The 27823-nt window shown below is 40.4% G+C and overlaps 2 protein-coding genes and 1 non-coding gene across 3 annotated transcripts; 2 read left to right on the top strand and 1 right to left on the bottom strand.

Moving 5' to 3' along the window:
• The first annotated feature begins 5346 nt into the window (after positions 1 to 5346).
• On the top strand, positions 5347 to 6954 carry LOC127787559 (uncharacterized). Its single transcript, XM_052315620.1, has 2 exons — positions 5347 to 6280; positions 6758 to 6954. The coding sequence occupies exons 1-2, from the start codon at positions 5347 to 5349 to the stop codon at positions 6952 to 6954; spliced, it is 1131 nt and encodes a 376-aa protein (XP_052171580.1).
• A 10707-nt stretch (positions 6955 to 17661) lies between these two features.
• Positions 17662 to 18408, bottom strand: LOC127787558 (uncharacterized). Its single transcript, XM_052315618.1, has 2 exons — positions 17952 to 18408; positions 17662 to 17888 (listed from the first exon to the last, which is right to left on the bottom strand). Exons 1-2 carry the CDS (start codon positions 18406 to 18408, stop codon positions 17662 to 17664), a joined length of 684 nt encoding a protein of 227 aa, XP_052171578.1.
• Positions 18409 to 19584: 1176 nt separating this feature from the next.
• LOC127787747 (small nucleolar RNA R71) lies at positions 19585 to 19691 on the top strand. Its single transcript, XR_008020212.1, has one exon. It is a non-coding gene; the product is annotated as a small nucleolar RNA R71 (small nucleolar RNA).
• Positions 19692 to 27823: the final 8132 nt, after the last annotated feature.

The following is a 27823-nucleotide window of genomic DNA, read 5'->3' as shown; positions in this document are numbered from 1 at the left end:
GCAAGGAGAGTGTCTAATGCCTCTGATTACCCAACATAGCCGAACTTCATATGTTCAATAGTAGAAACTAAGAGAGCTTGAGAGTTGTTCTTCATTTAAAAACTTCAGGCTTGGATTGGTTCATATGCCTAACTTAGAGTTTTCATGCCACGTATGAAGGTTACTTAACCTAGAAACATTCTCATACCCAAGCCTGAACGACCATCTTTGTTAAACGTTATCTATACACTGATTTATGATAGCTGCTTAATGTATAGTCCTCCATGCCATGTATGGGGATTGCTAGAACTAGAGTTATCATCATCTCGGTAGTGTGTTTAATGATTGAACCTCAAGCAATCTAAATATTCTGTTATACTTAAGTAAGCTATATGGGAATCAGTTGAGCTTGGCACTTGAGCTGTCTTGACCCAAGATTTCTCCATATCTAGACAACAGATAATCATTATCAGTTTAAGCAATTCTCATATTCTTTAAGCTGATTGAATTGGTGTGATTATCTCCTTCCATGAGTAATCTCCCTGTGAATTGACTCGAACTTACCTGAAAAATATAAGTTTTTGCTACGATTACACTCATGCACTGGAGAGTCTAAATGCCTCACCATTTTCTTTGATGATTTGAGCTGCTAAATAAACTTTGTTAAAACTAAAAAATGTATAAAAAGTGACAATACAGGGCGAGTGAGGTAGCAGGGCTGTTTTGGTCGAGGGTGGTTACTACAATAGCAGCGGTGGAGGTTGTGTGTGGGAGGCTAGGGCGGTAGCGGTCGTGCATTGGCTAGGGGCAACCGATGGTGGGGTTGTGACGAGCAGTAGCGGCGGAGCCGGCCAGAGTGGTGGTTGGTGCGAGGCCAAGAGGTGGGCAGTGGACAATGGGCTGCCGTGCGCCAGGCTACCCATAATCGTTGGAAGAAGAAGCGTGGGAAGAAGAAGCAGAAGTGAAGGAGAAGAAAAATAAAGAAAAAAAAATTTGGAAAAAAGGACAAAATAAATGGAGAAATTGTCAAAGAATTCCAAAAAAAATGAAGAAAAATTGTGAAAATTATTTTGGGGCTCGAGGAGCATGCCAGAGGCTTAAAAATAGGGTTTTGAGTGCAAGGTGGCATCCCATGAGGCAACGCTGGTGGGGGCGTTTGGTCGATTTTCTCCTTTAGATGGATTGAGGTAAATGAGTTATTTTCTTTTGAGTTATTTGAACTAAATGAGTTAATGTAGAATAATTGTTGGTTGGATAAATCCTTTGTTGGGGGTGTTTGGAAGTGGTTTATGGGTGGGTTTTTATGGTGAATGGAAAAAACATAGACCCTGATTTACTTTCTATTGTTGTTAGGTTTTGTGTGGCTTCTAGGTTCTACCGAGGAGGCGGTGGTCCTAGAAGAGTTTGAAACGGGCTGGAGTTCTCGCTTTTGGCATATGAGGCTTTGAGCCAAGTAAGGGATGACCCCAAGTGGTGGTGGTCTTGCTTGCATTTGTAAGTGTTTCTTTGTGAGTTGCATGTTGTGGTAAACATTTGCATGATATGTGTTATAGTGTACCTATGGCCATTTGGAGGACTAGTGTTATGGGAAGGGTTGGTTGATGCCTTAACCTATGGAGGTTATGAGGGCATGGAAGACTACCCATTTTACGTTTCATTTTTGCATTACATGCTCTCTCATACTTCATTTACTTATTGATTGCACCCTTACTGAGTCTTTATGACTCATGAGGTTTTACCTTGTGTTATAGATGATGCATGTCCGAATGCAAGCAGTGATGATGTCAAGAGAATGATGTGGCAACTAGCATTGTTGCCTGAGTTTGTATGTAGTATATTCATGTATGTAATACTGTGATTAAATGTAATTGTTGATGAGCATTAAATGTATCTAGTTGTTGCATTCATCGTAGTGTGAGAGGTGTTCGTGAGATTGCGTGATGTATATGGCTTTAGTTGGTAGAGTCGTGTTCGGATCAGGTAAGGACTGAAAGGTATGTTCCCATCAATCCCCAGTACTCAATGGATGTTCGATGTGCTAGCTTTGTGCCCGGGTCACCTTTAGCTTGTTGTGGCGAGTTGAAGAAAGGTCAAACTCACTCGAGTTGCGGGTCCCGTCCGCTGTGCTTCTTTATATGTTTTGGGACCTATTTCTCGAGTAGAACAAAGGGAAGGACGAAGCCTAGTGCCCATCTAGGGCAATTCCTGTTGAAACATAGTCCATCCCTTTAGCAGTTGGTTTGTTGTCTGAGTAATCTGGTTGATTATTCACCAGTGGCGACTATAAGTGGGAGCGGGTCGTTACACCGGCTGAGTTCTAAGAGTTAGTTGTGAAGGAGATCAGATGGGTGGAAACTTTTGGCTCGAAGAAGCCAGGTAACCAAAAGGATGGATCTGAAAGCACTAGCTAGAGCAAGAAGAAGGGCAATGGCGATAATAACAAAGGAGACCAGGGGTGAAATCCTAATGATCAGGTCGCCAAGAAAGCAAGGAATGAGCAAGGAGGAGAGCGACCTCAGCACCAAGGTCGCTATGAGAACTATAGTATCTTATCTGAAACTCAAGATAGGATTTTCATTATAGAGAAGAGCAATGAGGATTTTGGGAGGCTTAATCCCATAAGGACTCCCAAAAGATTCAGAAATAAGGACAAGTTATGTGCCTACCACAACGAGGCGGGACATAACACCTCTGAGTGTTGGGCAGTGAAGGACCCGATTGAGGAATTGGTAAGGACATGCTGCTTGTGTGATTATGTGTTGCGACCAGGAAATCAGCACCCCCAGCAGCTAGCTCAACCAAAGCCTCTTCAACCTCCCTAGCAGGATCGAACACCTGCAGTAAGAACTATTTTTTCTATTCATGATGGGCCTCATATCACAGGAACGTCTAACAAATCGCATGAATGTTATGTATGGGAGGACAATCACCTTCTGCTCGCCGGGTATTATGAACAGGAAAGACCGTCAAAGAAAGCCAGAGTGGCCTAGATGACATCGTTTTCATAGAAGAAGATACCAGAGATGTGCACCGGTTTCATAATGACACTCTTGTGGTTCGAGCTCAAATTGGTAATGTTGAAGTACAAAGAATTATGGTAGACACAGGCAACTCGGTGAATGTGATGTAGAGGGGATGCTTTGACCAGATGGGCATGAGGGTATATCAGCTAGTGGCGTCCCGGTGTTAAGAAGCATCTTGAAGCCCTTGGGCGGTGTAGCGGGTTATTTCTTCGTTCATAAGAAACTCGCGAGGTCCTAGTGTAACGCCCAAGATTTTTAAACTAAAATATAATGTAATACTTGGGATTTTATTTTAGCTTCTAATACTTGAGGAAATATGTCCTTTTAAGGGATTATAGAAGCCTTGAGACAAAGGTTCAGTTTTTGAGCCAGTGGCAAAATCGTAAATATTGAGGTTTGGGTAAAAGTGTAATTTACCTAAAAACCAGGGGTATTAGCGTAATTAGTCCTTTCTTCGGGGATTAAAATGCAATTAAAAATTGGCCTAGGGACCAAGTTGAAAAGGGTCTAAGTGCAATTACCTGAAAAGTTTGGGTCAAAGTGTAATTCTTGAAATATTTTTCCTAAGGGCATTTGGGAGATTCAAGAAAAGCCTTATAAATGATTTTAGAGATAAGGATGAAGCTTCATGATGATATTAGAGATAAGCTGAAGGCTCATGATGACTTTAGAGATAAGATAAGTATTCATGATGACTTTAGAGATAAAGATTAAGCCTCATGATGACTTTAAGGCTAAGATTTGATATGATTTGGATAAGATTTGATAAGATCTTATTTGGATAAGATTTGATAAGAATGATTGCAGAATATCTTAGAAGATATGGAATGATTAGAGAATATTTTAGAAGATTTGAAATGATTGAAATATCTTGAAAGATTTAGAAAAGATTTGAAATGATTGTGACTTACTTGGTGACCAAGTTTCCAAGCCTATAAATAGGGCTCATGGCCAAGAGTTTCCTCATTCTAAGTTGGGATAAATTCATGCTAGACGGGAGTGCTTCGAGCTTTTTGTAAAGGTGAAGCCTTCAGCATTCAAATCTCATCAAACCAAGTTAAGGTAAGTACATTATGAACTATTTATGATGTTTAAGCATGACTATGAACTATGTTATGTGGTCCCTCATGTTATGTTATGTTCACGCAAGTTTTGGGACTGGAGCTCGGTAGCGCTACGCATGAGGGTTCTTACCCCTGTAAGTTGGTGGAACCTCTCGTGTCTCCATACGATATGTTATGTTATGTCATGACTTGTTTAAATACATATGATGGTTCTCTTGTACTTACTGAGATTTGCGTAATCTCACCCCCCCTTATGTTTCCCCCTCCCCTAGGTGAGCATGAATGAGGAGACCAGGACATGGAGGTGGAGCGTGGTGGCTTGTTTAAAAAGGATTTTCAAGAACTTAAGTTTAGTTTTCTTTTGAAAATAATGTTTTTAGGGTTGAACTCTGATCTTTTCCTATATGTATGCCATAAAGCATATCTTGGAATTTTATTTGATTTAAAGGAAGTATGATTTTTGGTTTTAAGCTCTGAATACTTTTATATGAATATTATTATCATTAAGCATGTAAGTAAGTTACGGGTGTCACATAGTGGTATCAAAGCAAAGTTTACTTTCCTGTATACTCAAATTGTTTTTAAAGAAAATTTTTGTGCTTTTAGTAAAATTTTTTAAGGAAATGCTTTTGAGGAAACCTGAAAATCCACCACGTCCCGTTCAAGCTTCTGATCTCCGGGTAAGTTATAAGAATTGCTATGCTTTTTCTTTACGGATATTATGCTCATGCAAGTCATATCCCCCTTAACTATGCAGTTATTCTCTCAAGCTATATTTATGAGCGTATGTTGTTATATGTATGCACACGTATGAAGCTCATGTTGGAATAAGTATGTGAGAGATATGATTCTTATTTGTCATTAATTAGTATGCGTTTTTTGCTAGTGATATTGCTCCAAACTCAAGAGTTCATGATTATAGTGGAAATACTTGTTTAGGAAGGGCTTATTAGAATGAAAGCAATTAGGAATCAAGTCCATCAAGAAGAGCTTTCAAAATGAATCGTAATTAAACATGGATCTATTGTTGAGTTTATTGATATGTGTGACCGCGCTAAGGGCTTTGTCACAAAGACCTAAACTGTCTAAGGCGAGCTTGGGACTTAAGTGGTCCACGTGACCCCCCTCCTTACCTGGAAGCTCCTTAGTTGCGTGTTATACATATTGGTATATGAAACGATGGACTAACAAATCATAGTTAATACGAAGTTCCACAATAGTACTCTTTATCCTTAAGGACCCTACATTCAGGAATTAATTATTCTTTTTCACATAAGGTTATGGAAACCCGTGCAAGAAGTGCCAATAGTAGGGGCAGGCAGCCGCAAAATGAGGCTAGCGAAACCAACAACCTCAACGGGCAGTTCATGCAGTTCATTGATGCCATTCGCAACATGACGCCACTTGCCACACCACCAGTTGCACATCCCCAAAAAAACCTAAGAAACAATGCTACCTTGGTTGAGCAGTTTTGGAAGCTTCAACCTCCAACTTTTGAGGGTGGGTTGGACCCTCTGGTAGCTGAAGATTGGATAGCAACAATTGAACGGATCTTTAATCTCATAGATTGTCCAGACCCTAGGAAGGTAACTTGTGCTACATATATGTTACAACATGGAGCAAGGCATTGGTGGGATTCTACTGCCAGATCCCGACCCCAGGGACATGTATGGACCTGGGATCAGTTCAAGGAACTTTTTCTTAAGAAGTATTACCCCGCTAACATCTGTAACCAGAAGGAAGCAGAGTTCCTCATGTTAAAACAAGGTAGCTTGACCTTGATTGAATACGAAAGGAAGTTTGATGAGCTATCACGTTTTGCCCCAGCCTTAGTGGATACAGAACAAAAGCGGGCAAGGCGCTTTGAACAAGGGTTGAGAGATGATTTATGGCAAGCAGTCGTAACTTTTGAGTTAGGCACGTATCATGAGGTGCTAGCTAAGGCCCAACTGGCGAACTTTAGAGAAAGCTCCAGCAGCAATAGCAAGCTATCACAGTCTGGACCACTAGAAAAACGTAAGTGGGAGGATAAAGGTAAAGGAAAGCAGGATTATTCGAAGAAGAATAAAGGAGGCGGTCCAACATCAGGGTATTATCAACTGAACCCAGTGTGTGACAAATGTCAGAAACGTCATACTGGACTATGTCTCATGGGAACCGGCGCCTGTTACAGTTGTGGTGAAATGGGTCATATTGCCAAATTCTGTCCCAAGGGTTAGGTAAAGAAACAGCAGCAACAACCATATCAACAGAAGCCAGGAAATCCCCTTAAGGGGCAAGCTAGGGTGTATGCACTCACAGGACAGGAGGAGGATTAGGACCGCAACGTGTTGGCAGGTAACATCCTCATCTCTAGAATACCTGCTTATACTTTGTTTGATTCTGGTTCCACCCATTCTTTTATATCCCCTAAGTTTGCAAGTAAATGCAATGCACATGTGAAACATGTAAGTACTCGCTTAGGAGTAACAATACCCTCAGGAGATATAATAGGCACGAATCATGTAGTAAGAACAGCTAAGGTGGAGGTCGGGGGAAAGTTTTTAGAAACAACCTTATATGTCTTAGATATGCAAGAATTCGATGTGATTTTGGGAATGGACTGGCTTTCCAAGCACCATGCGACCATTCTATGCTTTGAAAAGGAAATAGTTTGTAAGTATCCTGAAGGGATAGAAATTTGCCTTTCAGTGGCTGAGACAAAATACCTTCCCCGTGTCATTTCAGCATTAAAAGCCAAGAAACTATTACAGTCGGAAGGATGTATTGGATTCTTAATGTCAGTGGTGGTTAATGGAGGAAAAGAATTAACAGTGAATGACGTTAAAGTAGTAAAGGACTTTCCAGAGGTTTTCCCTGATGACTTGATTGAAATGCCACCAGAATGAGAAGTAGAGTTCACTATTGATCTGGTGCCCGGTTCCGCACCTATTTCTAAAGCTCCTTACAGGATGGCACCGAAGGAGCTACACGAGTTGAAAACCCAGTTAGAGGAACTATTGGGGAAAGGATTTATTCGACCAAGTGTATCCCCCTGGGGAGCACCGGTATTATTCGTCAAGAAGAAAGACGGATCAATGAGGATGTGCATCGATTACCGAGAATTGAATAAGATTACTATTAAGAACAAGTATCCTCTTCCCAGGATCGAGGACTTGTTTGATCAGTTACAAGGTGCACAAGTATTCTCAATGATTGATCTAAGGTCAGGATATCACCAGTTGAGGATCAAATCTAGTGACATCTCGAAGACAGCTTTCAGAACTCGGTATGGTCATTATGAGTTTTTAGTCATGCCCTTTGGCTTGACTAATGCGCCCGGAGTTTTTATGGACCTAATGAATCGAGTTTTTTATGAGTACTTGGATAAATTTGTCATCGTCTTTATTGATGATATATTGGTGTATTCTCAAAGTAAAGAAGAGCATGAAAAACATTTGAGGGTTGTTTTAGGGATCTTGAAGGAAAAGAAGCTATTTGCAAAATTCAAGAAGTGCGAGTTTTGGTTGGAGCGGGTGGTATTCCTTGGACATGTTGTCACAGCTCAAGGAATAGAAGTGGACCCCAGCAAAGTAGAAGCGGTATTAAATTGGTTAAGACTAACCAATGTAAATGAGGTTCGCAGCTTTTTGGGTTTAGCTGGATACTATAAGAGGTTCATTGAAGGGTTCTCCAAATTGGCAGGGCCTTTGACGCAGCTGACTCGCAAAGGTACTAAGTTTGAATGGACAGAGAAATGTGAAACTAGCTTTGAAGAATTAAAGAAGAGGCAACGCGCCAATATTAACTATTCCTGAAGGGTCAGAAGGTTTTGTTATTTATAGTGATGCGTCCAAACAAGGAATTGGATGCGTATTGATGCAAAAAGGTAAGGTAGTTGCATATGCATCAAGGCAGTTGAAGCCTTATGAGAAAAACTATCCTACACATGACCTAGAACTTGCTGCAGTAGTGCATGCCTTGAAAATCTAGAGACACTATCTATACGGAGGTAAATGCGATATCTATACCGATCATAAGAGCCTTAAGTACATCTTCACACAAAAAGAGTTAAATATGAGGCAAAGGAGATGGCTGGAATTAGTGAAGGATTATGATTGTGAAATCCACTACCACCCCGGCAAAGCAAACGTGGTGGCGGACACCTTGAGTAGAAAGAAAATGAGCCAAGTAGCAGCTTTGACAGCACAAAAGCCTTTGTGGAAGGAGTTTGAGAGGTTAAGCCTCGAGTTTGTTGCTACGCCATCTAATTCTAATGCTCGTATGGCAACACTCTCTGTTCGATCGACTCTCCGTGATCGGATTAAGAGCCATCAGAAGGGAGACCAATTCTTTGAATACATCAAAGCTGAGGTTAACACTGAGAAGCGGAAGGACTTCACAATAGCTAGTGATGACACACTCTACTACCAAGGGAGACTGTGTGTGCCAAACTTTGAGGAACTAAGGCAAGAAATTCTAGAAGAAGCCCACTCCACTCCTTATTCTGTACATCCTGGAAGTACAAAGATGTATCGTGACCTAAAGGCAGTGTTTTGGTGGAGGAATATGAAAGAAGACATAGCTAAATTTGTCGAGAAGTGTTTGATATGTCAGCAGGTGAAAGCTGAGCACCAACGACCAACAGGGTTACTGCAACCATTGGAGGTTCCAGAGTTGAAATGAGAACATGTGACGATGGACTTTGTTGTAGGATTTCCAAAATCAGTAACAGGACATGAGGCTATTTGGGTGATCGTGGATCGACTTACCAAATTAGCTCACTTCTTACCTATTCGGATGACATTTACAATGGATCAGCTTGCACGACTGTATGTTAAGGAAATAGTAAGACTACATGGTGTTCCAGTTTCCATTGTATCGGATAGGGACCCGAGATTCACATCTAACTTTTGGAGGAGCTTACATAGAGCCATGGGAACCAAATTGAGTTTTAGTACAGCTTTTCATCCTCAGACAGATGGACAATCTGAAAGGACAATACAAACTTTAGAGGATATGCTTCGTATTTGTACCCTAGAATTTGGTGGACATTGGGAGAAACATCTACCATTAATTGAATTCGCATACAACAACAGTCACCATGCATCTATTGGCATGGCACCCTATGAGGCGCTATATGGAAGGAAATGCAGATCACCTGTTCATTGGAATGAAGTTGGCGAGCGGAAGATTTTGGGTCCAGAGATTGTGGAACAAACTGTACAAGCCATTGAAAAGATCAAAGATAGTATGAAGAAGGCTCAAGATAGACAGAAAAACTATGTAGATAAAAGAAGAAGGGATTTGGAGTTTTCCATTGGTGATAAGGTATTCTTAAAAGTTACACCCATAAAAGGAGTTTTACGATTTGGGAAGAAAGGAAAGCTTAGACCTCGATTTATAGGCCCGTTTGAGATCTTAAAGCGGGTTGGGAACGTTGCTTATCAGCTAGCCTTACCACCAGAACTCTCAGCAGTACATGACGTTTTCCACATATCAATGCTCAGAAAGTATGTCCCCGACCCAACCCATGTAATAAAGCATCAACCATTAGAGATACAGCAAGACCTGAAATATGAGGAGGCACCAATAAGCATTGTTACTCGGGAGGTACGAAGGCTTCGCAATAAAGATATACCGTTGGTCAAGGTGTTATGGCAACATCATTCAGTTGAAGAAGAAACATGGGAGCGCGAGGACGATATGCGATCCAAATATCCCCAGCTGTTTGATGACGAGAAGTAAGGTAAATTTTCGAGGACGAAAATTTTTTTAGGAGGGTAGATTGTAACGCCCAAGATTTTTAAACTAAAATATAATGTAATACTTGGGATTTTATTTTAGCTTCTAATACGTGAGGAAATATGTCCTTTCAAGGGATTATAGAAGCCTTGAGACAAAGGTTCAGTTTTTGAGCCAGTGGCAAAATCGTAAATATTAAGGTTCAGGTAAAAGTGTAATTTACCTAAAAACTAGGGGTATTAGCGTAATTAGTCCTTTCTTCGGGGACTAAAATGCAATTAAAAATTGGCCTAGGGACCAAGTTGAAAAGGGTCTAAGTGCAATTACCTGAAAAGTTTGGGCCAAAGTGTAATTCTTGAAATATTTTTCCTAAGGGCATTTGGGAGATTCAAGAAAAGCCTTATAAATGATTTTAGAGATAAGGATGAAGCCTCATGATGATGTTAGAGATAAGGATGAAGCCTCATGATGATATTAGAGATAAAATGAAGGCTCATGATGACTTTAGAGATAAAGATTAAGCCTCATGATGACTTTAAGGATAAGATTTGATATGATTTAGATAAGATTTGATAAGATCTTATTTGGATAAGATTTGATAAGAATGATTGCAGAATATCTTAGAAGATATGGAATGATTAGAGAATATTTTAGAAGATTTGAAATGATTGAAATATCTTGAAAGATTTAGAAAAGATTTGAAATGATTGTGACTTACTTGGTGACTAAGTTTCCAAGCCTATAAATAGGGCTCATGGCCAAGAGTTTCCTCATTCTAAGTTGGGATAAATTCATGCTAGACGGGAGTGCTTCGAGCTTTTTGTAAAGGTGAAGCCTTCAGCATTCAAATCTCATCAAACCAAGTTAAGGTAAGTACATTATGAACTATTTATGATGTTTAAGCATGACTATGAACTATGTTATGTGGTCCCTCATGTTATGTTATGTTCACGCAAATTTCGGGATCGGAGCTCGGTAGCACTACACACGAGGGTTCTTACCCCTGCAAGTTGGTGGAACTTCTCGTGTCTCCATACGATATGTTATGTTATGTCATGACTTGTTTAAATACATATGATGGTTCTCTTGTACTTACTGAGATTTGCGAAATCTCACCCCCCTTATGTTTCCCCCTCCCCCAGGTGAGCATGAATGAGGAGACCAGGACATGAACGTGGAGCGTGGTGGCTTGTTTAAAAAGGATTTTCAAGAACTTAAGTTTAGTTTTCTTTTGAAAACAATGTTTTTAGGGTTGAACTCTGATCTTTTCCTATATGTATGCCATAAAGCATGTCTTGGAATTTTATTTGATTTAAAGGAAGTATGATTTTTGGTTTTAAGCTCCGAATATTTTTATATGAATATTATTATCATTAAGCATGTAAGTAAGTTACGGGTGTCACACCTAGGGTGTTTATGGATCCTGGGTAAGCGAAGGGCCAGGCGAAGCCTAGATCCCACCTAGGGCGTTTCGTCATGAAACATAGTCTACCCTTCAAATTCGGGCTTTGGGGTGAGGAATCCAGGAGATTATCGTCGGTAACACCCACAAGTGGGACCGGGGTGTTACATCAGGTCCCACTCTGATCTGTTTTGCACCCCGTAATGTGACTTTCAGTCTTTCAGTCACACCTCTGATATCGAACTCGACATGACTACCTTGCCACTCTCGCAGCCACTATTCTTACCAGGCGTCCTACTCAATAACAATCTATCGGATCCTTAACGTGCTCCGCTATTCCTCTTTAGTACTACTCTAAATGTCCTATCCCTTACAGGAGATTCTCGGTCTCACCAGACTAAATTTCCTAGGGTGCTGCTCCAGATCTTTAGCCTTTGACCGTCACCTGCAGTTCACTAAATTTCTTAGGCCCATAGGCCACTTGCCCTCAACACGAGCCAACTCATTAGTCCTCTGCCACATGGTCCATAGCATCAGATCCATTACACCGAGCCTTACACCCTTAGCATCAAGGCTACTTAAAGCCCTCCCGAGCTATGATGGTCCCACCACCATCTTACCAAAGCCATCTTGCTTGGTTATCCTTGCCTTGATAACCTCAAGCTCATACCATGAGCCTCGCTTCTCAAGAATCTGCATCTCTTACCGCTTAAGAGACTCTCAAACCACTTTTCCTCTTGAGGCCTCATGATCTTACCCCACGAGATCATACCTCAAGCTCCGGCACCCATAACCATAAAGCACCTACCATTACCCTCCAGGTAAATCGAGACCTCTCGTCTCTCCTTGCACACCCACAGTGCATTTAGTCACTATGCTCGGCCCGGCCTTTCCGCACTCCTCGCTCGAGTTCTCATGACTTGGAATTTAAAATTCGGGGCCTCTGCATTACTCACCATGCCCCTGCTCACTTGGCATCCGAAGTTGGCATTTCCATCGCGCGCATAGCCTATGGATGTTCTGTTGCCACAGCTCATCACCCTAGGCCCACATACCCGTTCATACCCTTCATTGGGTGACCTCCTCGTCTCCCATCAATGGTCTCGAGACCTTAGGCGTCATCACGACCCCAGGCATCATAATGAGGGTCTATTCACCTCTCATCTCCCGACCTTAGGCGTCCCAACTGACCCCAAGCGTCATAACGAGAGTTTTAATTGGCCCCTCATCCATCGATCACATGATCGGTCACTCGGCCCTACATAACTAGGACTTCTAATCCAATAGCTCTCACGCGCATATCAACACATGACCAACTCTTTAATTCCTAATTTGGATTTCCCTGGATTCCAGCTCGATTCACTTGGGACTTTCATCTCATGCAAACACTCGCTAGGGTCCACTTGCCACATGCCTATCATTCCCAAGGATAGACCTCGTCTCATCAAGAAGCCAACTAAGGTCACTCATACCCTAGGCACATCCCCTCCGGGATCATCATGACCATACGATCACATCGCATCTCTTATATCTAGCACCCTGACTCCCCTCAGAGTCCTTTCGGATTCTACTTACGTCATGCCTTCACTGGCCATGACATACAGATGCATTACATGCACACTCCCATAGAGCCTCACTGCAATTAACCTTACTCCCAGTAGCTCATCACATCTCCTGATGTGGAATCTTTTCCTTGAGCCTCGAGCTAACACCCACTTTAGCTCATTTTATCTCAAGTACACAAGCCTTATTGCACTACTTCCAAGGGACAACTTTATTCCCTCGAACATGCTCGGCAATCCTAGCATAAGAACGCTCTACTAATCCCCTCTCGGATTAGTCATGCTTCAGCTTCATGTCCCCACACGAGCCTCAACACTCTAATCTCAAGGAGCTCCTGTCCTTAAAACACTTCATATCCCCGAAATGCCACATTCACGTTTTCTTATCACCAACACCCATACTCGAGTTTTCGGTTCCTCATTGCTTAACCCGTATACCTCTCACAGGTATATCATCTCAATCCAGGGTATTTTCTCATCCCTAGAACAGGAATATCCAAACATGCCATTGCAGGCCTCAATGACTTGACCCAATCCCTTAGGGTCCTCAGTCCATATGTCCAACTTTCAAGGTTATCGGACCAACCTTACATTGAAATCTCAAAATTTCAAATCAATTGTTCTTGACCCTAACTCAGCAGTTAGGACATTCTGACTTACATTCAATCATGCCAGACATCCTCTATTCCAAAACTCTGGCACTTACTCATATTAATCACTTAACCGACCACACTTAACACTTAAGCACGCTAGCCTCCCTCACTTATATATCTAGCCATGCTTTGATACCAACTGTAACGACCTGCTCCCACTTACGAGCGCCACCGGTAAATAATCAACTGGATTACTCACCTATCAAACCACAACTGAAGGGTTGGACTATATTTCAACAGGAAATGCCCTAGGTGGGAACTAGGCTTCGTCCTTCCCTTCGCTCCACTCAGGAATCGGTCCCAACTAAAACAAGAAAACTCAGCGGACCGGGACCCGAAACCCGAGTGAGCTTCACCTCTCTTCAGCTCGCCCCATAGCAAGCCAGAGGTGACCCAGGCACAAAGCTAGCATAACAAACACTTTGCTGAGCATTGGGGATTAATGAGAACATACCTCACTTATCATTACTCGGTCTGAAACTCGTCCTCTCCAACTAAGCCATAGACAGCGAATAATCTCACAATCATTTATCACACTATAATGATTACAACAATTAAACACATCTAGTGCTCAATATCGTTTACATTCAATCACATAAATACAAGAATGAAATACAGGAGAGTACACATCCACACATCTTGGGCAACGATGCTAGTCGCCACTATAGTCTCCCGGCACCATCCCTGCTTGCATTTGGACTTGCAACATCTACACATGAGGTAAAACCTCATGAGTCATAAAGACTCAGTAAGGGTGCAATGCATGTAAATATGAATATAATCATGTTTATGTATATAATCATGTTTATGTATGCCAAATGCATGCAAATGAGGCTAGGTCCACTCATCCTCACAACCCACTAAGGTTTGAGGCATCAACCTATCAGCCCCCACCACACTAGTCCTCCTTATGGCCACAGGTCCACTAGAGCTTGCATCACACAAGATATAACCACTACATGCCAATGCAACATAAAAACATTATCAAACATATTTACCAACTTGCAAGGCCACCTCCACATGGGGCCACCCTTACCTGGCTCGAAGCCTCATCTCTGCTTCGGCACGAACTCCAGCCCGAACTCTGAGCTCTTCTAGGATCACCGTCTACCCGGCCGAACCTAGACACCACCACACACAAAATCCCGACTTCATTAACATCCAGCATTCAATTAATGCCCTTATCTACGCCACATATCACCAAAATCATCCATCAACAAAATTTCAAATAACCCCAACACAGGGTTTAATCCAGCGAATAATTATTACTCTCTGAATAAATTAATTCAAAGAAAATAACTCATTTACCTCAATCAATTTGGAAACGAAAATCGGCCAATCGCCCATACCGGCATTGCCTCATTAACTGTTATTTCAAGCCCAAAATCCCATTCTCGAGCTTCCAGTATGCTCCACGAGCCTCGAAATAATTTTCAGAACTTTTCTGGAATTTTTCTGGAATTTTCTCCTATTTTCCAGAATTTTCCATATTTTCCTTTTTTTTTTCTTTTCTTTCTTCCCTTTCTTCCTTCCTGCGCGCGCTGGCCCTGTTCATCGTCTTCTTCACCACCCCCCGCTCACGCACAATGCTTGCCCGAGCCGCCCGGCACTACCGTTTGCTCCACCAGCCGCTACTCACGAAGCCAGCAACCGCCCCAGCTCAATCGCGTAGGGCGGCCTCCACCGCAGCCACCATTGACGCTCACTGAACCGCCTCTTCAGCCACTGCAACCCTCCATGGCTGCCGCTGGTCGCTGCTGTCTCCGCCACAGCAATCGGCCTCGCCTCTCCTTCACTCCATTTCTCTCTTGCACGAGCTCTCTCAGGCAAGCTCTCTCAATCTCACTTTCCCACTCTCTGCTCTCTGCTCGTTTCAGGCCGCGGCTGCTTCAGCTGCATCGGCCATGGCTGCCGAAGCCTCAAGCTCTCTCTCTCTCTCTCGCGGCTCACTCTCGCGATCTCTCTCTCTCCCGCAACTCCTCCGCGTCTCAATCCCTCCCTCGACTCTGCTCCATTTGGCCATTTCAAATGGCAGAGATAAGACGTAGGAAGCTTCCTTGAAGCTTCCTCTCACGCGGGCGATTACACACAAATACTTATATATATATTTACATATTAACCCCTTAATTCTCACTATTTCACTTCAACAATTAATAATTGCTCTTGAAGATTCTTATAATTACACTTGGGCCCTTCCAATGCTTAAATTAATTATAATTAAGCCACTCAAAATCTCAGTTTATACGAAATTAATAACCGACCGATACTCAGGAATACCGACCTTGACCCTGCGCCTGCACGGGAACTTTATTCGACCCGAAAACACTTAAGGGTTGCCTTAATTAGAAAATCGAACCACCCCTAGGGTCTCCTCAGCTTCTAGGAGGTCCCCTACGACCATTCGGTATTAGCACCCACTCGGGCTTATACTAAATTTATTCCAAAAATTATTCCCAGTTGGATCGCTTCCAGCATCATTAATCTCATCTCGTGACGCTCATCAATCTCTTGCCCTCTTCCTTGGACATCTAAGTCCCGAGGCACTCCCAGCCGCCAATTCGGTAAATTTCATTAATAAATTACTCGAATTTGACCTTTGGCCTTCCCGGACCACCCGAGGCCCTGCCAAAATAGTCAAAACTTATTTATTTTCAATACCATGTAATACCGGGTATTACATAGACTTTCCTCTTCATTAGCGTTCTTCCTTTCAAGTCTTGATAAATGATCAGCTACCAAATTTTTAGCTCTTTTTTATCTTTAATTTCCAAGTCAAATTCATGCAATAATAAAATCCATCTAATCAACCTTGGTTTAGCATCTTTCTTTGCTAACAAATATTTAATTACAGAATGACCAGTGTATACTATTGTTTTAGCTCCTATAAGATATGATCTAAATTTATCAAAAGCGAAAACAATAGCTAACAACTCCTTTTTAGTGGTGGCATAATTCAATTGCTCATCATTTAAGGTCCTACTAGCATAATATATGACATGCAATTTCTTGTCTTTCCTTTGCCCCAATACGGCTCCAACTGCATAGTCACTAGCACATCAATTCAAAAGGAAGAGTCCAATCAAGTGAAGTCATGATAGGTGCTGAAGTTAATTCTTCCTTTATCTTGTTAAAATCAAATAAGAACTCATTAGTAAATTCAAATGGTATATCTTTAATCAACAAATTACAAAGAGGCTTAGTGATTTTAGAGAAATCTCTTATAAATCTTCTGTAGAACCCTGCATGCCCCAAGAAACTTATCACTCCTTTAACTGTGGTCAGAGGTGGTAATTTTTTCATTGCTTCAACTTTTGCTCTATCCACCTCAATTTCTCTTTCGAAAACCTTATGACCCAACACAATTCCTTCTTACACCATAAAATGACACTTTTCCCAATTTAACACTAAATTAGTGTCTTCACATCGCTGCAAAACTCGAGAGAGGTTAGCTAAACAATTATCAAAAGAAGCACCAAAGACTGAAAAATCATCCATAAAGACTTCAATAAAATTTCCAATCATATCATGAAAAATTGCCATCATACACCGCTGAAAAGTAGTAGGTGCATTACACAAACCAAACAGCATTCTCCTAAAAGCAAAAGTGCCATATGGACATGTAAAAGTAGTCTTTTCTTAGTCTTCAGGTGCAATAGGAATTTGTGTATAACTAGAATATCCATCTGAGAAGCAATAAAATTTATTTCCAGCAAGTCTTTCAAGTTTTTGATCAATAAAAGGCAGAGGAAAGTGATATTTTCTAGTGGCGTTATTTAATTTTCTATAATCAATGCAAACACGCCATCATGTGACTGTCCTAGTTGGAATCAATTCATTGTTTTTATTTTTAACCATAGTCATACTTCCCTTCTTTGGTACTACTTGAATTGGACTCACCCAACTACTATCAAAAATAGGATAGATAATTCCAACATCAAGCCATTTAATAATTTTAGCCCTAACAACTTCTTGCATGTTTGGATTTAATCTTCTTTGATGTTCAATAGATGGCTTAAAATTATCTCCCATTAAGATCTTATGCATGCAAAATGAAGGACTAATACTTTTGATATCCGCAATGGACCACCCTAAAGCTCTAATATGCCTTCTTAATACATTCAAAAGTTCTTCCTCTTCTTTTGTCAAATGTGCAGAAATAATAACAGGAAGAGTAGAAGACTTACCTAGGAATACATACCTCAAATGTGATGGTAACGGTTTTAATTCAAGCTTAGAAGGTACCTTAATAGAAGGTCAAGATTCTTTCATTTGCTGCTCAAAAGCCTTCTTTTCATCTTCACTGAATCGATCAGTTCGATTAAGCTTTATAATAGTGTTTTGTGCATGTTTCAGTTCCTGCATGTCACCACTTTCAATAGTCAGTAGTTTTTCATCTAATGGCTCATGCAAATTATCAACATATTCATCCACACAATAATCAAGAACATCAATTCTTAAACAAGAGTCATCATCATTCAATCCTTTAGAAGCCTAAAACACATTAAAATTCACCTCTTCAGACCCTATTCTCAAAGTTAACTTACCTTGTTCAAGATCAATTAAAGCTCTACCTGTTGCAAGGAATGGACTTCCTAAAATCAATGGTATTTCCCTATCCTCTTCCATTTCAAGCACAATAAAATCCACAGGTAAACTTCCTAAAATCAATGGTATTTCCCTATCCTCTTCCATTTCAAGCACAATAAAATCCACAGGAAAAATAAATTTAGCAACTTTAACAAGGACATCTTCTATCATTCCTATGGGATGCTTAATGGACCTATCAGCAAGTTGCAAGGAAACAAAAGTATGCTTAATTTCACCAAGGCCTAGCTTTTTAAACAAAGAATATGGCATCAAATTTATGCTAGCACCTAGATCACAAAGAGCTTTATTAAATTCACAATTTCCAATAATGCATGGTATAGTAAAACTCCCTGGATCTTTCAATTTCTGAGGCATCTTGTTTTGGATAATGGCGCTGCACTCCTCAGTAAGCATCACTGTTTCATTCTCATCTAGTCACCTTTTCTTTGATAGAATTTCCTTCAAGAACTTTTCATAACTTGGCATTTGAGCCAATGCATCTGCAAAAGGAATGTTAATATGCAATTTTTTAAACACATCAAGAAATTTGAGAAAATTCTTATCTTCATTTTGCTTTTGCAATATCTGAGGAAAGGGAATATATTTCTTCATATTTTCAACCTGCCTTGCATCTTCCTCTTCTTTTTGCTTCTTTTATTCCTTCACTGTTTTCCACTTCAGTATCCACTTTGTAGTTTCAGTCAACCGCTGATCTTCAAATTTTAACTTTTCTGATTCAGTCGCATTTCGATCGTGATCACTGATAGCCCAATTGACTATTACTAGAAAATTATGTCCAGCTTCTTTTGGTTTAACTTTTTCTTCTTCATCTTTCCCCACTTGCTTTCCACTCCTCAACTTTATTGCTTTGCAATGCTCTTTTGGATTATTTTTTGTTGTGCTTGGTAGCTTTCCTTGAGCTCTATTGTTCACCATATTGGCTATTTGGCCAATTTGCATTTCTAGATTTCTGATGGCAGCTTGTTGATTTTGAAACATAGTGTCTGTCCTAGCCATATAATCTGAAGTTGTCTTAGCCATGGTAGCCACTAAATCTTCCAATGAAGGCTTCTTTTCCTGTTGTTGGAATCCTATCGAAGGCTTCAACACATTCTGATTATTGGACCATGAAAAGTTGGGGTGATTCCTCCATCCTGGATTATAAGTGTTTGCATTGGGATTGAATTGCCTTCCTCTTTGATTAGCCACATAGTTGACTTGCTCAGATGGTTGAGGTATAAAAGATATCCTGGCTTGACGCTCATGGGTAACATGAGGACCTGCGCAAATCTCACATACCTGCACACAAGATTGAATAGAGCTAATATTTAACTGGTCGATTTTCTTAAAAAGATTATCTACCTTTGATTCAATGCTGTCATCTCATCAATCTCATGTACTCTAGCTCTTTTTCTTGGCATAGATCTTTCAGAAGACCATTGAGAACTGTTGTTAACCATCTCTTCAAAAAGGTTATAAGCTTCATCAGTCTCTTTTCCCATTAAAGCTCTTCCTGCAGCTGCATCAATAGTAATCCTGGTGTTATGATTTAAACCATTATAAAATGTTTGAACAACTAACCACTTTGGAAGCCCATGATGAGGACATCTTTTTAACAACTCTTTAAACCGCTCCCATGCTTCATATAAATTCTCCATGTCTGCTTGCATGAAATTGGTTATATCATTCCTCATCTTTGCAGTTTTCGTAGGTGGAAAGAATTTATTAAGAAATTTTTGTGCCAAATCATCCCATGTTGTAATGGACCCTGCAGGCAAAGAGTTCAACCAATACTTAGCTTTATCTCTTAATGAAAAAGTGAATAGCCTATGTCTAATCGCGTCATTAGAGACACCATTTTGCTTAAAAGTATCACAAATCTCTAAAAAATTAGCCATGTGAGCATTGGGGTCATCGCTCGGTAACCAGCTAAATTGAACAGAGATTTGAATCATTTAATAATAGCTGGCTTAATCTCAAAATTATTTGCCCCTATGGCTGGTCTGGTGATGCTAGATGGTGTTCCTTGAATAGAGGGCATAGCATAACCCCTTAAAGCTCTAGCTTGTCTATTCCTTTGCTCCACAATTTCATCTCCTATGTTTTGTTGAGATTCCAATGTGACCTACAAAGAAGAAATAGAATATCTCAACGGTTAAAACTTGATTTTTTTATTTCTTTATTTTTTTATATTATTATTATTATTATTTTTGAACACTCAAAAATGCAATAAAAGAGAACACAAAAATGAAAACAAACAACTAAAGACAATTAATGTCTAAACTAATGTTTAAGTTAATTAGTATTGATATTAATACCAATCTCCGGCAACAGCGCCAAAAACTTGTAAGGCTAATTCGCAAGCGTACGAATCGCACAAGTAATATAGTGAATGAGTAGAGTGTCAATCCCACGAGAATTGGATTAAATACCAAAATTGGATTAACTTTAATAATATTTAGACTATAAAAGAGATGAATTTGAATAAATTAAACTAATGAGAATTGAAATTAAACACAAATTTTAAAAATAACTTAACTTGGATAAAATGGAGGCAACTAGGGTGTTTCGAATCCACTTATTAATCCATCTTAATTTTCAATCAATTGGGTTTCTATCAACTCAATGGGGTGAATGTCTAAATTGGTTAACTTCCTTCCCAAGATTTACTAACCTAATTAAATCTTAATTTGTTAACAATCAACCTATTTCCCAATAGTTATAACAAAGCAAAATTCATTGTTAAGTTCCAATTCATTATCCCTCGTAAGATTCAAGTATCAAATCCCTTATCAACTATCTATCTTATGAAATTTATTACTTCAACATGTTATGAAAATCACCTCTCGGTCTCAAATCATAATACAAAATCAATTAAATGATGGTTAAATCACGTTAAGAACAAATAATAAATAATTGAAATCACGATAAAAAATCGAATCAAAAAAAAATCAAGAATTCATAACAACCTTCATCGCAAACCCTAGTTAAATAAAATTAGTTCATAATGAAATTAATGAAATAAAAATAAAATTGAATGAAAAATGACAAAGAAAAAGGTCCATGCGCTGCTGCCATTGCTGGTGCGGCCTTCACTATGCGTGAGGCTTGGCTTCCAGTGCGCCACTCCTGCTGCGTCCAATGTTCCCTCTGCCAAATCAATTCTCCTCAAGTCTCCTGCTGTGCCATAGCATCCATGCTTCCAATTTCCGCCGCGCAGCCACCTCCAATTCTCCCCTTTCTCTTTTATATATTATAATATATATATATATATGTGTGTGTGTGTGTGTGTATGGAGCCCTACCCCCAAATCTCCATCTTCACGCCATTGTATAATATATATAAATAATATAATATATAATATGTATATATAATATAATATATAATATATGATATAATAAAATATAATATTTAATATACTATTAATCATATTACATTAATTATATTATAATATTAATTATTTATAATACTTATTTTTTTATTTTTATTATAATATTAATTTAAAATATTGATTTTGAAATTAATTTTATAATATCTTTTTTTTTTCTTTTTATGCCCAAATCTTTGATATATCATCCTTTGTTAGGTTCCTACAAAAAGAAATTAAAATGATGTAAAATCTATATGAACACATATTTTTTGTAGGAAAAATAGTACAAGGTTAAGATGAAATGTAGATAAAAATATGCATACAATTAAACCCTATCACGGTCTCAGAAGGGTAGGTTGCCGAGCATTGACAGTCGCGTTCTTGACGAGGATCGAGGTATGCTCTCTAGCTTCTCCCGTTTACAATCACAGCCTGAGCTTGGGATCTACTCACCATAAGAAATATGGATCGAGGCCTATGTCTTTAGTTTGAGCGTGATGTCCATGCGTGACTTGTGTAGCAACATTGGGTCGTCACTGTGCTCCTTCTTTGACGTTTGTTGTAGTCACTTGGGCACGTTAAGTGTGTTACTTGTCATTTGGATTAATTGTCTCCCTATGATCTTTACTCTATATCTTCGTCAAGTCTCTTCATTGCGTCTTTTCCCAGGTTTGCCTACCACAAGGGATTTAGGTTTGACCTGGAGTCTGTCGCTGAATTCCCACTAGTCGTTCCAAGTTTGCTGGGAGGCTTTGTGTCAGATCTACCATGGAGTCAAGGTTAGCTCGTAAGCTTAGCACCAGACTCACGTAAGGGATCCGGGTTAGCTTGCAGGCATGGCATTGGAACACATCCCGAATTTTAGGATAGACATTAAATCCTTATATGTGCTTGATATTTCTTCATTCTTTTCTCAAACTTGTCTGCCACAAGGGATCTATGTTCGGCTCAAGACTTATTGTTGAATTTCCATCAGATGTTCCAAGTTTGCCAGGAGGCTTTACATCGGATCTACTGAGGAGTCAAGGTTGGCTCGTAAGCTTAGCACCAGATTCACGCAAGGGATCCGGGTTAGCCTGCGGGCATGACATCAGAACACGTCCGGGAATTTAGGAAGGCTCGAGGCCATTGTGTCAGATCACCACTAGGCGAGCTCGTCCAAGAAGGTAACATCGTGCCCATTTCTTCCACGTCAGTCCTTCGAGTTTGTTCGACACAAGGAATCTAGGTTTGACCTAGGACCTTTCTTTGAATTACCACCGATCGTTCCAAGTTTTTCGGGAGGCTTTCGGATCTACCAAGGAGTCAGGGTTAGCTCGTAAGCTTAGCACCGGACTCACGCAAGGGATTCGAGTTAGCCTGCTAACATGGCGTCAAAACACATCTAGGAATTCAGGTGAGTCTAGGGTCTTAGCACCAGATTTCAATTCACCGAACTGGACCTCTTAGGATGTAGACTTACCTTTACCTTTGCTAGCCTATTGTCGCTATACCAGGTAGCTCTGTCATTTTTTTGGGTTGTGCTCAAGTTGTGACACCTGTACTACATCTTACAGCAAACACAAAGAGTATTATCCATGAAATAATTTATGGGGTTAGGCGTACCTCATTTACTTTGAAGAATTCCTTGTTGGGAATATTAAAGGCATGCATATGCACTGGATGGGATAGCCACTTCGATATTTTGTTTTGGCGATTCGGCATGCGTTGCCTACGTCCGCAACAAGAGAATACTCATATCTTTATTGCTTGATTTTCCTTCCCAAACATATCCATCACAAAGGATTTGGGTTAGGTCCAAGGTCCTCTATTGAACTTCTATCGAATATTCTGAGTTTGTGGGGAAGCTTAACACTGGATCAACCAAGGAGTTAAGGTTGGCATGCATGCTTAGCACCGAACTCACACAAGAGATCTAGGTTAGCTTGCGAGCATGGCGTCAAAACGCGTCCGAGAGAATAAGAAGGATAGGGTCATTGTGCCTGATCATAACTGAGTAGGCCTATTTGGGAAGGTTTCTTACAGCCCTATTGGGACTTTTTTGGGCTTTTTTTACGCAAGGGATCTATGTTAGACCTATCATTACCCATCGAATTACCACTAGTTGTTCCAAGTTTTCCAGGAGGCTTAGCACTAGATCCGCTAAGGAGTCAAGGTTAGCTCATGCGCTTAGCACCGGACTTAGGCAAGGAATCCAAGTTAACTTGCTGGCATGGCATCGGAACATACCCGGGACTCTAAGAGGGTACGCGGTCTTAGCACCATATTACCATTTGTCAGGCCAAACCTTTCAAGACTTGAACTCTTCCTTACCTTAACCGATTTGCCTCCGTTGAGTTTGGGAGTATCACTACCCATCTGAAGGATCATGAACGAGGAAACAAAGCATGCAACGGAAGCGTTTTAAAATAAAAAATGTTCCTCGTATTGATAAGAATCTAAGAGACTTACTTTTGCGGCGGATTACCGGACGGAATGGAGCGATGGGAGCTTCTTCGCGTTGTGGAGACGACGGCTGTCCTGCTAGCCTTCGGCTCCGTCGCATCAGAACTCAAACGCACCCTTTCGATCTTCCGGAGTATGACTCGAACTCGTGGCCTCTCTTCGGTGAAGAAGAATGAAAAACGACTTAGATGAAAAAATAACTAAAGAGAGATATATATAGGGAGAACCCTAGGGTTAAAACCCTAGTGGGCCAAACCCTAATGGGCCAAGATCTTTTAATTAATTTTCTAATTGGGTTAGCCCAATTAATTAATTAAAAACCCTAATGAACTATTATTTTATTCTAGCCCAATGGACCATTCTGAATAAAATAATTCTCTCTCAATGTAATTCATCCAACAAGCCAAATGTATTAAAAAATACATGAGTTATATCGAGCTACCCCGGGGACCAAAAGACAAATTATTCACGGCTACTAAAATGACCAAAATATCCCTGCTACCTAGTAGCTATATTTTATCATTCTAAGTGTTCCAACTATCACCATATGGTAACACTGACCCCACGAATAATTTTGCATATGCTATGTCTTTGACCTACTAGTGTAATGACGAAAATACCCCTCTGCGTAACACCCATCATTTAGAAAGGAATAATGTACTAACACCTTTCTAAATGACTTCTACCATCCTTAGATCACTAGTCCAATAATCTGTGACTACTCGAATGTACTTACTTATCAGTGGGAGCTACCCAGAAGCACACACTTTTAAGTCACGTTCCTAGGGCCTTGGATTATTCGATTATTCTTGGACAATCACAAGGGGGTGAATCACAGAAACTATCTTGTATTAGTCTGTCTTAGCTAATTAGAAACCATACTCCCAACTCAAAAGGATATTGATCTTTGATAGACCTCACCTACAATGAATCTAAGAATATAGCTCTAGGTTCACTAGACCACCAACTAATACTCAAGTATTAGAGTACTCGTCCACGTAGTAGCAGTGATAGACTAGCTCCATGATAATTAGTACTTTGTCATTGGCTTCTATCACAGGTCCACTCTACGCATTCCAAATGCGCTTGTACAATTAGAGTAAACGGACTGTTTACTGGCTAAGGCAAGCCATCCTCCATTAGGATCTATTGCACAATGATCTTATCATGATAGAATGCCCAGTTCTATCAAAAGATCAAGAGTTATATTTTCTTGCTTATTAAGTACCCATGATTCATGCCTAACTGTGAAGAACGACCCATCACATGAATCACTTACTTAATAGCATGGACACCTTTCCAACAATTAAATGCAAATAATATATGTGCCATAAACTGAATAAAAGAAACATCATTACCATAAATTAAACAAACCGTGTCTTTAGGGCATACATTTCCAACACCATCCTGACTTCTTGCCATAGTTCCTACATCACATTTCGTAATAGCTATACATATACTTATACATTAATGATGCATAAGGGATTTAAGTGATTCGGCTTATGAGATCTCCATCAGTCACAGGGATACAAAAGGAATATATTCTTTTATTCATTTGGAAATGTTACAGTGTATGAATGAACTTTAAAAAGAAAATACAATTCGTCCCAAAATTGGGAGGTACTCCTCGAGATGTACCACCTCTGACATTCTGCTCGTTGCTTCTCTTAGCAACGTCTATAATTCGCACGCTTCAGGTCCCAACACTTCATGACTCTGTAATGCCTTTCTCGGCTTGACCAAAACTTCTCTTTTTTCTTTCTTAATGCGTTTGTGATAGCCATTTTTCAAAACGTCAAGTTCCACTCTTGGAATGTTTGAGGTTGAACTTTCTCGTTGTAAGGATCGCCTCCTTGGTGGGATTTAGTCAACAAGACCCTTGATGATTTCAATGGGAACAATAAAGAAGCAATCCTGAGGCGCTAACAAATTGCTCTTGTTCCTTCCAAGAAGATCTGATTGGGCATCCCAATAGCCTCCTCTTCCAAGGTTGGCTCTGAGTAACTTCTCTTTTCGGCTTGGACTTGTCTCTTTCTTTTCTCACTAAGAGGATTCCATATCTTTATCTATGCAGCACATTTGTTGTCTTGGGCAAGCATTTTTCTGAGGAAGGGAATTGGTGAGCAAGTAGAGATGCTTCTCACGAGATGCTGGAAAATTATGATAAGGATGGCGAAGAGATCACCATATGCCATCCTATGACGATAACGCCTTATCCACTTAAAATATGTCGTGGACTTCCTTGCCACACTTTCTCCTGTCGTGATCGCACGGGTTCACTCTTGAATAGTTCCATTTCTTTTTTTCTTGGGATCGTCCGATGCATCATCCTTTCTCTAGCTGTCTCTATTTCAATCACCTTTATCACCATGGCCACACCGAAGTGGTTGCTCTCCACGCGCTGGCTTTTGCCCAAACCATTAGTCGGATCATTACTTTAGCTTGCCAAATTCAAACTGATTCGATTTCCTTCGACTAGTCAATTGCTTAATTTGATTTCACTTCGCTTGTGGCACACTTCTGATATCTCTTATCCATTCCTCGTTACTTGGACTCAAGGTGCTAAGAGGATTGAGAATACTCGATGTCTCCATTTTCCCGAAATGTCTATTGGCCCAAATGATCAAATTTATTAGGAAGATCACTGGCCAAGAATGAGTTTTTCATGCCGACCCGCAGATTGGGAGCTTCCACAGCAGCATCCTTAGAGTGATTAAAATGTTATCTCAAGTAAAGAAGCTCTTCTAGAAACTGTCTTTATGACTTCTGTTGAGAGCTATGACTAAGCTACAATCTGCGATGGTATTAGCAATTTGGTTCAGAGCTTGATATGTAACAGCACGCTTGCAAGGGCAGATAACTGCGAAGGCTGAAAGTTAACACCGGTCGATGCAGCTGCACTATAATGTTTCATCGCCTCTTCATATCTTTCATGCTGAAAGGCTTCATCCCCTTTATCTTGGCAGCATAAAAGTTCACTACTTGTTATAGCAAACAGAATTGAAGACACCTCATTACTGCTTCCATATTTTGCTTCTGGGGATCTCAATAGCTTTGCTTCTTCGAAAAATCTTGAACCACCTTAGGCCTTCCCAACTGGAGGTAGGGTTTGGATATCAAATGCCATCACCATAGCCTTATAGCGGATTTATCGTATTTGGGTCCATAATCAACTTTGTTGTTATCACTAACTGCCATAGATAAATTATCTTTGGCCCAGACAAGGGTCCCCTCATAGAGTCGAATCACCTCTTCATACCTCTGGAGCGGGAGACGAGCTCCTCCCTTCAAAGGTTCTATACTGGACCGCCCATGGCGGTTTACCAACCGTCGCATACCTTAAGTCGACTCCTTATTCCTTCTTGGAGTCGTATCTTTGGCATGCCCTTCTTTAGATGATAATTTTTCATGCCCTCTTGAGCTTCTCGAGTATCCTGTCCTTAGCTGCATGCTCGTAGGGGAACACTCTAATAACATTGGCTCAGGTTTCTTAAAAACCCTCAATGTGCCGGTATAGGTAATGACGGTTCGAAAGAAGTGATCATGATTCTCTTACTTGCAATGCTGATGAGTTCCCTCCAATAATCTTGTTACGCTCTAAATGCATCGTGGTCTTTCCTTGATTCCCCATGTTTATTGAGCAAAATAGTTGCTAACTCTTGATCAACTACTATGGGATGACCGTGATCACTAGAGGACTTCATCCTATGGCAGTTGAAGGTGTCTGGAAGCCCACACGCGATCTTTGACAGCTTCATACTAGGGAACTCAATCGATGAGCAAGCCTCCCAGCCCTCAAACAGGGTGTTTTGGCTCTTCTTGTATTACCCAACTAATATCTGAAGCTGGCAAACTTGGTTGTCTTCCTCGTAGATTTTAGCTTCTTGTCTGTTTCCCACAGATGGAGCCAATTGTTGTAGCCAGAAAACTACGACAATAAAAATTTGTAAAGAGGGGAAGTTGGAGCTAAGGCGGAGAGAGGTTAACAGCTAGCAGGGAGTCCACTGGAAGAGA

This window comes from Diospyros lotus, chromosome 12 (assembly GCF_014633365.1).
Source record: "Diospyros lotus cultivar Yz01 chromosome 12, ASM1463336v1, whole genome shotgun sequence".
Taxonomy (NCBI): Eukaryota; Viridiplantae; Streptophyta; class Magnoliopsida; order Ericales; family Ebenaceae; genus Diospyros; species Diospyros lotus.
Note: the sequence above shows the minus strand (reverse complement) of the source record. Positions and strands in the feature narration are given on the sequence as shown.